This window comes from Pygoscelis adeliae, unplaced genomic scaffold, assembly GCF_000699105.1.
Source record: "Pygoscelis adeliae isolate BGI_AS28 unplaced genomic scaffold, ASM69910v1 Scaffold120, whole genome shotgun sequence".
Taxonomy (NCBI): Eukaryota; Metazoa; Chordata; class Aves; order Sphenisciformes; family Spheniscidae; genus Pygoscelis; species Pygoscelis adeliae.
In genome coordinates, this window is record NW_008824032.1 from 1,449,694 (window position 1) to 1,461,973 (window position 12,280).

Sequence of the window (12,280 nt, forward strand, 5' to 3'; positions counted from 1 at the left end):
ATTTCCATTGGAAGGTAGAATTTCTTGTACAGGTCTACACTTCTGAAATACTACTCTTTTTTTTTTCCCCACCCCTAATTCCAAAGAAGGAAAGTTTGTCTCTGACAGTCTTTAATAGCAGCAGTGTATTTGGTAATCTTAGTCTCAGTCATCTGGGTTATATATATACCATTATGCAGGTCTTGGTTTGTAAGGCCTTTATTTTTACATCTGGATACCTCTGACGTGTGGAATATCCAAGAGTATTAGTCACATGGCATTCCTTCTGGCAAAGCCCTTAAGTCTAGTGACAGTGATATCTGATTTAAGAAGGCAGCAAGTTCATTTTTTTTCCTGTCTAGATGGTTACTTGGGACAAGGTAGGTCATCACAGTAAGTGGCTCTGTGTTTCCCAGTGCCTCTGAATTTCTTTGACTTGATGAGCAAGGAGAAATGCAGTACTTTTCCTAGCACACACTAGAAATGTGTGCTTAGAACACATCCACATTTGGTAGGGTACTTGTCTTGATCAGCGAAAAATTTGGGGATCATCATTTCCTTAGGGAAATGCAGACATTCAGGAATAGATGGTGTTTTTAATTTTACTAAAAATCATTTTTTCACGGCAGCCAAACTGAGGAGGAGAAAGTGTCATAGGGGGTTTGAGTGGTCCTGCACAAAACCCCAAAGTATACACCATGAAAACTCCTCACCAGGTCGCCAGCGGTTTTTATCTGTAGACAGGAGTATGAAAAAAATGTGGAAAATACTACGCTATCTTTAGGAAAGAAACGATGGGTAGAACATTTCCATGACAACCACCACAGATTTTCACCCGAAGTAGCATTAATTTTGATAGTTCAGAGAAGATCCAGGGTTTGCTATGGAGAAATTACCACGGGTGAATTTAAAGTGACCATTGAAAGATTTTTCAGTTATGCCACAACAAAGCTGCTGAAGATGAGTGAGGCAATTTGAAGTTGTGTTGCCTCTGTGGTTTAGTCTGGGGGAAAGGCTGCATCCTGAAAAACGGAAGAGGAGGTTTATAGCAAACAATCCTTGGATGACTAAAAACTAACATAGGATTGTTGTATTTTCAGTCCTAAAAAAATAATTTGTGTGCTCACACTGAAGAGGTCTAAAGATGCTAGCAGTAGATGCGGGCCACATGAAATCCTGGATGTGGTCATTGAATTTTTCACCAGTAGCTGGGGAACCAGTAAAAGAATGATCAAGAAAGAATTGATTTTTAGGAGATATTGAGGGTATTACAAAAGCTGCTTTTAGAAAATAACTTTGGATTTAATAGTTATACAGGTTAGATAGGCAGGTATATAAAATGGGTATGTGGCTATGTGTTGGGATTTTGTTTACTCACTACCAGCGAGGGACTACTATGAAATAAACTGTTGAGCTCATTACAAGTTGAATTGATAACTTCTCAGTGATGAAGGGAGCTTAGTTTTTTCACATTTAACAGAAGAAACTATCTTCCCAGTCATTTGGTGGTAGGAATTTGTAGGAAGGCTTTACTCCCAGGTAAAACACCATACACTATTTTGAAAGGATTTTAAGTGTACAGATTACTCAAAAAATAGAAGAAGGGGTTAGTCAGCAAAGTGAGCTGTCTTGAAAGTCAGAAATGAGCATAGCCAAAAGTTGCAGCTAACGCTTGTAAAGGGTGTAATAAATAGAAGATAATACTTGTGAAGCCGTTAGGTAGAGGGGTTAAGGTAAAGTCAGAGAATTCAAGTAAATCCTGTGCCTGTATTTTCAATAAATGAAACGATGATGTTAAGAGAGGGCTAACAGAGCTCTGAGAGGAAAATGAAAACTATTACCTTAAAGTCAGAAGCAAAATTAATGGAAAGAAATTAATACACAAGTTGGGAGATGAGGGGAAACTAGGTAAATAAATACAATAAGGAAGAATATGCTAAGGAAACTTGCTGATGATGAAGTTGGATGGTGTCATTGATGTTTAGAAACACTGGAACATCATACGGAGGAGCTACATAATAGAAATGAGGTGAAATTCAGTATTAAGAAATGAAAATGTTCCCTGTCAAGGATTTATTTAAATTAAGAACTTTTAGGCATTGAAAGTGAAGGTGTGAAATGACCACAGGAGCTATCAAAGTCCTGAAATCCCAAATAAAGGCAAATATAGTCTTGTGAGTTTGAGAAGACGTGTTTCAGACAAAAATGGAGAATTATTAATAATGTCACGGAAGGCCTGAGATCTTACCTGGACTGTGGTGTGTGCCTGTGTTTGTTCATGTTCAAGGGCAGATAGGCTAGAGTGGCTGCAAAGCTGTTTTCCTGTTAGGCGTGTCCTTTTAGCTTGTGGTTGTCCATCTGGTGCTTGAGTTCATTTTGCTGATTCTAAAATATACCAAATATTTGTTTCAAAAATGTTTTAGAAACAAAAGAAATTTTGTACTCCAAGTATTTGTTAGCCCAGGCTTCTTTTTACAGTTAAAATCCAGGACTTCCCCAAGTAGTTTGTATGTTTAATATACAGGTAGTAGTCACTTAAACTACAAACGGGAAGAAAATGTTATTGCCAAACATATTGTAAGAAACATGAACACTTTAAGCTCAGACACCTAGACACAGGAAGAAAGGGGTCTCTAAGCTGTTAAGAATGATGTGGGGAACTTCTGGCATTCTGAGACTTATCTTTTTGTAGGACCTTTATTTTAAAAAAAGCCATCTCGGGAAGAGCCTTTTCAGCAGAATTAGGCTGCTGAATTACTTACCTATATGCTCAGGTTTTTATGTTGTGAAGAAAAAGAGTTTAGAGTAGACTCGATTATACATTTGATGTATTTTAAATAGGAAACCTAAGCTGTTGAGAGTCTGTATACACTCTTGTTGCTCCATTTTAAAGTAAAAAGTGCACAGGAGATCATTTATCACCTGGTGATTCTGTGCTTATGGAATTGGAGCACTATACCAGCTACTAGGAAGAAAATTAACTCTATCCCAGCTGAAACCAGGACAGTAGCATATTTAATACAACACGTTAGGGCATTTGAAAGAGACCTTTAAAAGCCCTGTAGCGTAACTTTTTATATAGTATACTTTCCTAAATTTTGTATTACAGAGTTGCAGATATTTACAACGTATTAGAGATTCTGCGTCTGTATGAAGATGCATGGAAATACCAAGATGTTTCGAATTTGGTTCCCAACCTTTTTTGGATTTAAAGGGGGGATGTAAGGAGGGAAGTAGCAGCAGAATGGAGCACTCAGAGTAGAGACCTGATCCACAGCCCGTTGGTTTAAGGGGGGCATGGCCTTTCCACACAGTTTTATAGCTATTGTTTTATGCTAAGTAACTCCAAAGTGCAGCATTGTACATGTGAAAATCATCATGGGTAGCTATAAATGCTGATCCACTTGGAAATCATAGACTGAAAAAAGGCCCCTCTGCATGAACAGTGGCAGGATTAGAGGCTGGGGGTGGGGAGGAGGGGAAGAACAGCACTGCTTTCTCTGCAGGAGTGAGCATTTTCAGTGGTTAAACCATCCTCACCTAAAATTTCTCTCTCCATTTCATTTTTCTTGTAGGCCGTGTCTGGATAGAAGGAACACAGGGCTGTGTTGAATTAACTTAAAATGTGGATTTGGAGTGCAAAAAAGCCGCTGTACTGACTTGCAAAGTGAATTAAGCTAAAAAGCAGCTAAGACCCCTTTGCTTCTGAGTGAAGACGGGAATATAATTAGTTTGGCTAATTTTCTGTGTGGAGAAATGTTAAGATTTATTAGTGCAGGGTTTTTTTTTAGCCCAGGCTGTATACTCTGTCTTATAGATCTCAGTTCTTTCTTAATAAAATATTTCACTTATTCATGCCTTGCAGCCTCAGAGAGTAATATAGAAGTTTGTTGGTCTGATGTGAAGAACTGGCACACAGAAGTGATGATTCTGTGAAATTTTGTTTTACACCTTTTAAGTTATTGGAAGTTAGGTGACAGGATATAGGAGGGCAGTGGCTGGAAGCGCATGGCTACAGAGATTGAGAGGGAGACAGAATATAAAATGATGTGTTATTGAAGAGTAATTCTTTTCTGACTTCTCTTTTTAATTGCATTGTAAAGGAATCATGACGACCTCAGGAAAAGAGAATTTCCGACTGAAGAGCTACAAGAACAAATCTCTAAACCCTGATGAGATGCGTCGCAGGCGGGAAGAAGAGGGTCTTCAGCTACGGAAGCAAAAGAGAGAGGAACAGGTACTGTACTACAGTTGCAATAACCGTAACCAGTCCTTAAACAGTCTTGTCTTGCACTGTCTCTGGCTCTTTGCTTCTCCCAAGCCCCTTCTTAGTTGTTCCTGCCCTGCCAAATTGATATATAGTCAGTCCGAAATCAGAGTCACTTGCACACTTTACTGTCTCTTCTGCAGGCTCTACAAAACTTAGAGTGAGTGCTCCTCATTCACTCAAGTGTAAGATTGGCCAGAGCAGCTTAAAGATGATATGAGCAAAGCTGTCTGACCTTGCACTGAATGTGACTGAGGAACTCCTGTTTTGTTTTTTGTTTATGGGTTTTGGTTTTTTTTCTTTTTTTTTGCTACCTGAGTTGTGGTGGCTCTAATCTCTGTTCAAAGACTGGCAATCTGGGGTGAAATGGAAGGAAACATTGCAGCTAGAATAGGAGGAGGAGAAGGTCTGACCAAGTCCTTATAAGTTGCAGTAATGATTTTCTTGAGGGAAGAAATAATTTGTTGACCTGATTCTTCTCAGTTTTCTGTCTTTTAAGTTTCAGTTCATTTATGAATTTACAAAAGTTCATGCTATGTTTATGCCTCTAAGGCTGGTACCTTAAGTAGTGGATTTAGTATATGTTGTAAGCAAAAGGATTGAGAAAAATGCTTGGAAATGAAGCTTCTCTACCTGCTCATGTCTTGCTAGTTCTCACTGCTTCGTTCACATTGCAAAGTTACAGGTGCTCTGCAGGTTTAATCAGGAAACAGCAGCAGTGACAAGACATGATGAAAACCGTCTTCTGATAAAAACCGGTAGCACTGAACAGTTCTTCCGTTTGTTCTTGTGTTCACTGGAAGCTTTAAGGGATTGGTTCAATTTCAAACAAAGTTATAATGAAGCCTTTTTCATCAGTGTTGAGGTTTCTGGAGTTAGAATGAAGATAGTAATATGCTTGTGTTTGGAATGGCAGGTCAAGTCTGTAATCTGTTCTGCTTAATACTGTTTTCACAGTGTCAATACCGGATGCTTTCAAGGAAAGGCAGGGGAGAGTTCTGAGAGGGAGTGGCAAGACTTGTTGATTTTGCTCAGTATCTGCAGGTAGCATTTCCAGACTACTGGTACCACAGAATGTCGTCGGTCTTATTTTGTAAAGCCATTACTAAATTAGGAAGACGATGAGTCATTTTCTGTCTTATCTGTGCCTCTGACCTCCCTTGGACCTGATTACCACAGGTTGCCTAAATAAAGCGTGTGGCAGTATTTCCTTCTGTTAAGGAAAATTGTTAGTCCTAACTGGACTAACAGTGGAGTTGCAAGCAGAGTCTGCAGCTCTACAATTTCAGACCTTGTACAGGTACTTCTCTTTTATGTATTTGGCACATAGCTCATTGAAGTTTGTTTAAAGTCCCCGTTTTTTGGGTTTTGTGTGTTGTTTGTCTTTTTTTTTTTTTAAGCTGAACAACCCCACAAAAACAACCTCAGGCCTCTGAATTTTCACGTGATTTGGCAATGTATAAATTTTGGTTTAAGATTGTATTTGAGCACGTTTGTTTGAGCTTGAGTGGGCACATCATACAGTGGCTTAGAAGGAATAGCATTCCATAAGGATGCCTGTCACTGACCTAGGGTTGCTATAGACTTAGCAGTTTTACATACTGTTTCCTCCCCATCTTCTCTGGAGACGAGTAACAGCAGGTCTGTGTCAGGACTCTGTCTTGCCTATCTGCAGTGGTGCAAATCTGACATGGCTCAATGCTGGAGTCTTGCTTCCTGAACTCAACAGGCCTAGCAGCACCCTCAAAGCCATCTTATCATTGCTAATGTTTCTTCCAATGAGACAGCTGAATTAAGGGGAGAAGCTGTAGCCTCTCTATCTCTCCTCATGACATCTCAAACTGGGTACCTTCTCTAAGTGGTAGCAACCAAATTCCGTTCTTCCCAGTATAATTTCATTCCCATGTGATCATCCTCCAAAGCCCTCTTTTTGCCACCATAACTCAATTATCCCAGCCTCTTTCTGCAGGCGTTCTACAAAGATCTGTTATACACAGCAATTTTTCAGGTCTTTGAGCCTCAGCATCCTCTGCAAGAAACCAATTGTCTGGAAGCTAGAGATAGGTTGTAGATGGAGGGGGACAGTGAAGAAGAGAAGGGAATATCAGTGAGAATTTTTCAGAAATGTTGGGAACCAATATTCTAGTGCATTGCTGTTTTCATTTACTCTATGACTAAACTTTCTCCATTTACTGTTGGGAGGAGTCCTGTAGCCAGTACACTAGCTTCTTTGAGGTTGTAAGAATTTTTCATTGCATTTTTATTGCAGCCGAACACAACATGCTGTGTTTATATTGGCTATATAATACACGTTAAATACTTTCTCTCTTTAGTTGTTTAAACGCCGAAATGTTGCAACAGCTGAGGAAGAAGCGGAGGAGGAAGTGATGTCAGATGGTGGCTTCCATGAGGCTCAGATGAACAACATGGAGATGACTTCTGTAAGTGATGAGAAAGGATACAGTGTTGTTTGAAACTGGGCAGGCCTGTTGTGCAGTGACTTTGAGGGGAATGGAATTCCAGAAGAATGTGGAAAATGGCATTCAAAGAGCTTATGGACAGCTCTTGAACACCTATCTCGGTGAACTGCCCTGAAACAGATTACATGAGAGAAAAATGTTACGGATAGAGTGAGTGGTTGCTCAGTGGATATGTTTGCAAGAAAGTTAAATAAAATGTCATTGTTCTAGGCAGGCTGATTACTTCCTGGTTTTGATGTCTACCATTATGGGTGATTTTATCAACTGTTGCCCGGAGTTGTTGGGTTTGTTTAATCTGAAATTCATAATACTTGAAACATGAAAATACAAACCAAACCATGCAATTTACAAAGTAAAAAGGGGCTCAGTGGAAATCTTCGTTAGCGGACTTTCAAGTGGCACCATTTTTAGCCAGGGTGTTGGAAACACAGCTAGACCTAGCTTATCTATCTGCATGTGTCCTTAAACTCCTTTCCAAGCTGGAATTTCATCCTACAGAAAAAACTTTTAGTGGAAGTTAGACTTTTCTGCTTTCTCCCTGTTTCTTTACCACAGTCCTTTCCCTGGAAAGAAAAATGGTAAGAGATTCAGGCTGTAACAGGGAGGTTTAAGGAAAGTACAGTCCTCACTTAAAAGTCTGACCACTGATCTTCACACTTGTGTCTGTATTCAGAGGATGCAAGTGATGTTTTCATAGAAATCAGGCTAGGCTTGTTTTCTGTTGGTGGTTATACCAGCTTTGAAAATTACTGAGAAACAGAGAAATGCCTATAAACAATGTGGTAGATCACTAATAGTGATCTAAAACAAAATATTGTTTTATTCTTCAACATAGTCTTTAAACATCAGACAAATCCTAAATACCATTTAATTATTTGTGTGGAAGCTTATATGAAATTAATAGATAGTAAAAAGTAAGAAAAGGAGCCTGTCTAATTGAGATAATACTACCATTATGCAGTTTACTATTTTAAATATCATTAATTTCAGGATCTTAACAGTTGGAGCTGTTAGCTGTTACAGACAAAGCTCAAGTATTTTCAGCACTGTCATCTGTCTCCCTACTTATCTAACGATTTAGATCAAAAGAAGTGGAAGAAAAAATCTGACTTCCCATATGCTTCTTTACATGGGTTTACATGTGTGATGAACAGAATGTCAGATTTTACCTGGCATAAGAAAGGTTGCTGATTTAATTTAGCCGTATTAGTGGAAACCGTCAGTATTATGGAAAATTTAATACTCTCACTTGATTATGGTGACAAGCATTAGGTTTGTCAACTCTTCTAAAACTGACAGGTCCTATACATTTTGGTGTAAGAGAATGAGTCAAAATGTACATGTTACAGAACTCTAAACAATAGCATAATCAAAGTGGTGTTCTTGCATAACAGTAATTGCTATTCTAATTTAAACTACCTTTTGTTGAAGCTGACAATTTTACATTTATTTTAGAGGAGGGGAGATAGAAAAAAAGGGGAGAGAATACCGGTGAGAGATTCTGAAGAGTAATTTTCTTGCCATATCTTAAGTAAAGCTTTAATTTTGGCTTCCAGAAGAGAAAGACTACATGTAAGAATGATGCTGCTTATGTAGATGTACATGTATGATGACACATTTGTTGTCCGTAATGGTCTTATCTAGGTTTTTACTCAGTTAGAGAGAAACCTGATACCGGTTTACTAGATGTTGTAACCTTTTTACCACTAATCGCAGATTTTGTTTTCCCTCTTGCTCTTTATCACTCATTCTGTCTCCCCCACCTGAATCCTAGAGTGCAGTCATCACCTCTGATATGATTGAGATGATTTTCTCCAATAGTCCAGAACAGCAACTTTCAGCCACCCAGAAGTTCCGAAAGCTTCTTTCTAAAGGTAAGGGCTGAAATTACTTGGAGAAAAATGTAGAAACATCCCTGGCATATGTTTTTACTTTGACAGCAATAAAGATGGTGTTTCATACAGAAATTTCTGGATGAAGCTGTTTTGCAAAATGTCAGCTAGATGTATGTAACAGTCACTTCTCTTGAAATCTATATAACTACTAAGTGATGCAGATGTGATGTCTACTCTTGAATGTAAGTTTAAATATTGTAGGCAGTGTCTCTGGCTCAAATATGCTGATATACTGAAGTTTCTCTGCATGCGTGCATGCCAGAGTGACCTCATAGAACAGCTGCTGTGAAGCTGGTCTGCCTAAATTACTGAGTGCGTTAGTGTTTTGAATCATGTTACCTCATTACCTCAAAATTCAAGCTAGAGTCTTCTTATAGTGACAGATAGGAATCCATTGCCTTTCAGTAAAGGTAAAGCAGTATTGTAGAAAAAGAACACACTCTCAGGAAAGAGGAGTCAGTATGTCATTGGATATTATTTTAATGCAGTCTAACTTTGCTTTTTATTTTAAATAGAACCAAATCCCCCAATAGACGAAGTCATAAGCACACCAGGAGTGGTGGCCAGGTTTGTGGAGTTCCTCAAACGAAAAGAAAACTGTACATTACAGGTATACAAATACAAATATGTCTATCTTCCTGTATTATGAAGGCATTTGGTGATGCAAATTAGGTAGAAAAAAAAAGTGATTTGTTTAATTAGCTGTACTTCCTCTCTTTTCTTTCAGTAGGTTAAAAAAGCTATTTTTATCTTCAGGGTTTCTAGCAAGACCTCTGGAGACAGGAGAGAGAGAGAGAGAGACATCTGAGTTGTGTTACGTGATTGCTAGGGTGGGGTCTTCACACTTTGTCATGTAACAGAAACAGAGTTTGAAATTTGGACCTCAACAGATGAAAAGCTATTAAACTAAACTTTAGTGTTTGTCTTTTTTTGTATTAATTGAAGACAGTTTAAAATCTTCAGAATTATTACTTAAATTTTTGATTAAATTAAAGTTTAGAATTATAATTGCAATCCATAATGATAAACATAGAAACCTTGAAACTTACTTGCTTTGGTTTTGAGAACTAAATTGTGTCTGCTACAATGATGGTTAATTTGTCTTGGACTTGCTTCTTGGAGCTTTGTCTCATTTCCAGCTGTCCTTTTTTCTGGACAGAGTTCTTTCTTCTGGGCTGGTAGAAAATGAAAGAAAATGAATCACCTAGTAAAAGAAAAAAATGTTAACAGGTAACCATTAAATACAATATATAGGTTAGAATCAATGTTCTTTCAAAATGCATAAGACAAGAAGTTTGTTAATGCCATGTTAATGCCAATCCAAATTTTGGTGAGTGGAGATGTGCAAAAAAATTGGTACGTTTTTTCTTACACATTAGAGAACAGGTATCATTTAAAGGAATTACTTTTCAAATTGATATCCACAGAATTCCAAAGGTCTGTTAGCTACCTTTGAGGGGTCTGTGGACAGTAACTAAGTGTATGTGTCGGATTTAAGCCAGTTTATTCGTTTGCAACTCCAGTGGAAAGTTTGTAAGTGATCTGATATAAAAAAAAAAGAATGCCTTCTATTACTCATAGGGCTCTAGCATGGAAGCCTAAGACAGGCAGATAAAGGGAAACCAGCTCCTAATATTTGAAGGACATATTTGAATAGGAAGGGAAGATGAGGGTAGAGGATACTTCGCCAAATGCAGATACATCTCTAGTTTAAAAAAAAACTTCAAAAGCAATCATAGACTGAGTCAAATTCTCATGGTCTTACTGGGGTAGCATGTATTGTATTGATTTTTTTACATGGAAAGAGCAAAAATCAGTCAAAGTTGAAAATTCCAAGCTTCTCCTAAAGAGTTTGTAACAAAGCATTGAAAATATAAACCTGAGTACATTGCTCTTGATATTCCATTCCAGCTGGTTAATTTTCCTTCATCTTGCCAAATCTGTCTGCCTGCTTGGCAGTTCAGGGTCTGCAGGTAGAACGTTTTGCTGTGATCAGTTAGGAAGTTCCTCTTGACTTCACTTTTAAATATTTGTTTTTACTCTGTTAGTGTTTCCAAAAGTGTTCCTTGGCACAGACATAGATTTTTGGGCTTGCCATTCTAGGCATTCTCTAGCCTAGCTGTAGAAGGAAAGGATTTTCAACTCATTCTGGAAACACTGAAGTATTTTTTTTCTCAGATACTATAGGTACTTGTATGGTGGATTGAATACGGAAACTCTTCCATGTTGATGGACTTGGAACTTTATGTGACTTTATGCTCCATTTTTCTTCTGTGTTGTCAATAGAATATCCAGTAAAAACTGGGCTTCTGGTATTAGTGGTAGGAAGGCCTAATTTGTCTGGAATTCCTCTGTCTGGTTTTTACTCAAGCAATTTCAAGACGTAAAAAAGCTCCCCTCTTCTCCATGATCACTTAAACCATACGTGAACAAGTAAATTTGTCTCACGTGCAAAATCTTTTTGTGATGGAGAGAGAAATCTTAAAAAAAAAAAAAAAAAAAAAAAAAAAAAACAAAAACCAAAAAAACCCAACACCACACAACCCCACAGAACCACTTCCTGTTAATTAACTTTATGATAAAGTGTTTTGTTTTTCTGTCCTTTGCCATTTGCATGTGGCTGTTCCTTAGTTTATACATCCTGGAGCATCAGGTGTCCACAGTGGGAGGAGAGAAACTGTCACTCAGCTAACCTTTCTGTAACTTATACCATCTGAAATGTTAAGTGGTGCTCACACAAGGGCATCATCTAATTCACCGTTGATTCTAGTTAGATGTTGGGAAGAGCTCAGTTTAACAGAACTTCATTCCACAAAAGATGGGGAGATCTTATGATTAGCTCATAGTCAAAACTTATTTTAGAAATATTTGAAGTAAAGAACAGATTTGAGCAAGAAGTACCTGCTATTTGGTCTTAAGTTTGATTAATCTGTTTATACATAGTGTTTCTTCTCCATTATGGGTATGTGACTGGAGAGAGTATGAGTCTGAGTTGTGAATAGTTCAACCTGGTGGCATCCATTAGGAAGCCAAAGGGCAAGTTCTAAAATATGAGTAAGAAACCTCTGTGATTGAAAGATGACTAATAATCCTGTTATACTGTATCACAAAACACTGGATACTCACTGTAGAGAAAGTAAAATTACAGGAAGACAAGTGCATTTTATGTTGGCCTTAAGCTCTGCCCTGAATGTTTTGCTTCTGTTCATTAACAATAAGTCTTGCAGTTTTGACATTGTGTGTTTCTGCTTTATTGCAGCCCATACTCTTTGTGTATTACAGTGATGTATTTTAGAATCGTTTATTCTGATCACATCTTACCAGAAGATAATTTCTCCTTTAGTTGGTCAGGAGGGCAGGATTAATTGTATTTCTAAAACTGAAGTCTTTAATAATTAATAACACTTAAAATTAAAAGCCTTACAAGCCTAGGCTTAACTGTTGAATTCTTATTTCAGGCCCATTTCAGGATTCTGTACGTCTCCTTAGCAGGAGTTGCTTTTATGATTAAATCCTAAATATAAGTCCTTGCTGGTCTTCAGAGATAGCTAGTCTTTAAAGTATGCCAGGATTTTCACTGGAACACTGCTGGATCAACATCAGTTTAATAAAATTCATTAGTAATGTCAAAATCGGTCATTTATAGCATACAACTTTCC

At 37.8% G+C, this 12,280-nt stretch overlaps 1 protein-coding gene across 2 annotated transcripts in view; it reads left to right on the forward strand.

The window, feature by feature from the left end:
* The window catches only part of KPNA1 (karyopherin alpha 1 (importin alpha 5)), a 66,272-nt gene that overhangs the window by 8,862 nt on the left and 45,130 nt on the right, over positions 1–12,280 (forward strand). For both annotated transcript variants that reach the window (XM_009329062.1, XM_009329055.1), the window contains exons 2-5: positions 4,083–4,216; positions 6,580–6,687; positions 8,501–8,600; positions 9,137–9,231. In XM_009329062.1, coding sequence (XP_009327337.1) covers positions 4,088–4,216; positions 6,580–6,687; positions 8,501–8,600; positions 9,137–9,231 — 432 coding nt within the window. In that variant the 5' untranslated portion in view covers positions 4,083–4,087. The remainder of the gene's footprint in view (positions 1–4,082; positions 4,217–6,579; positions 6,688–8,500; positions 8,601–9,136; positions 9,232–12,280) is intronic.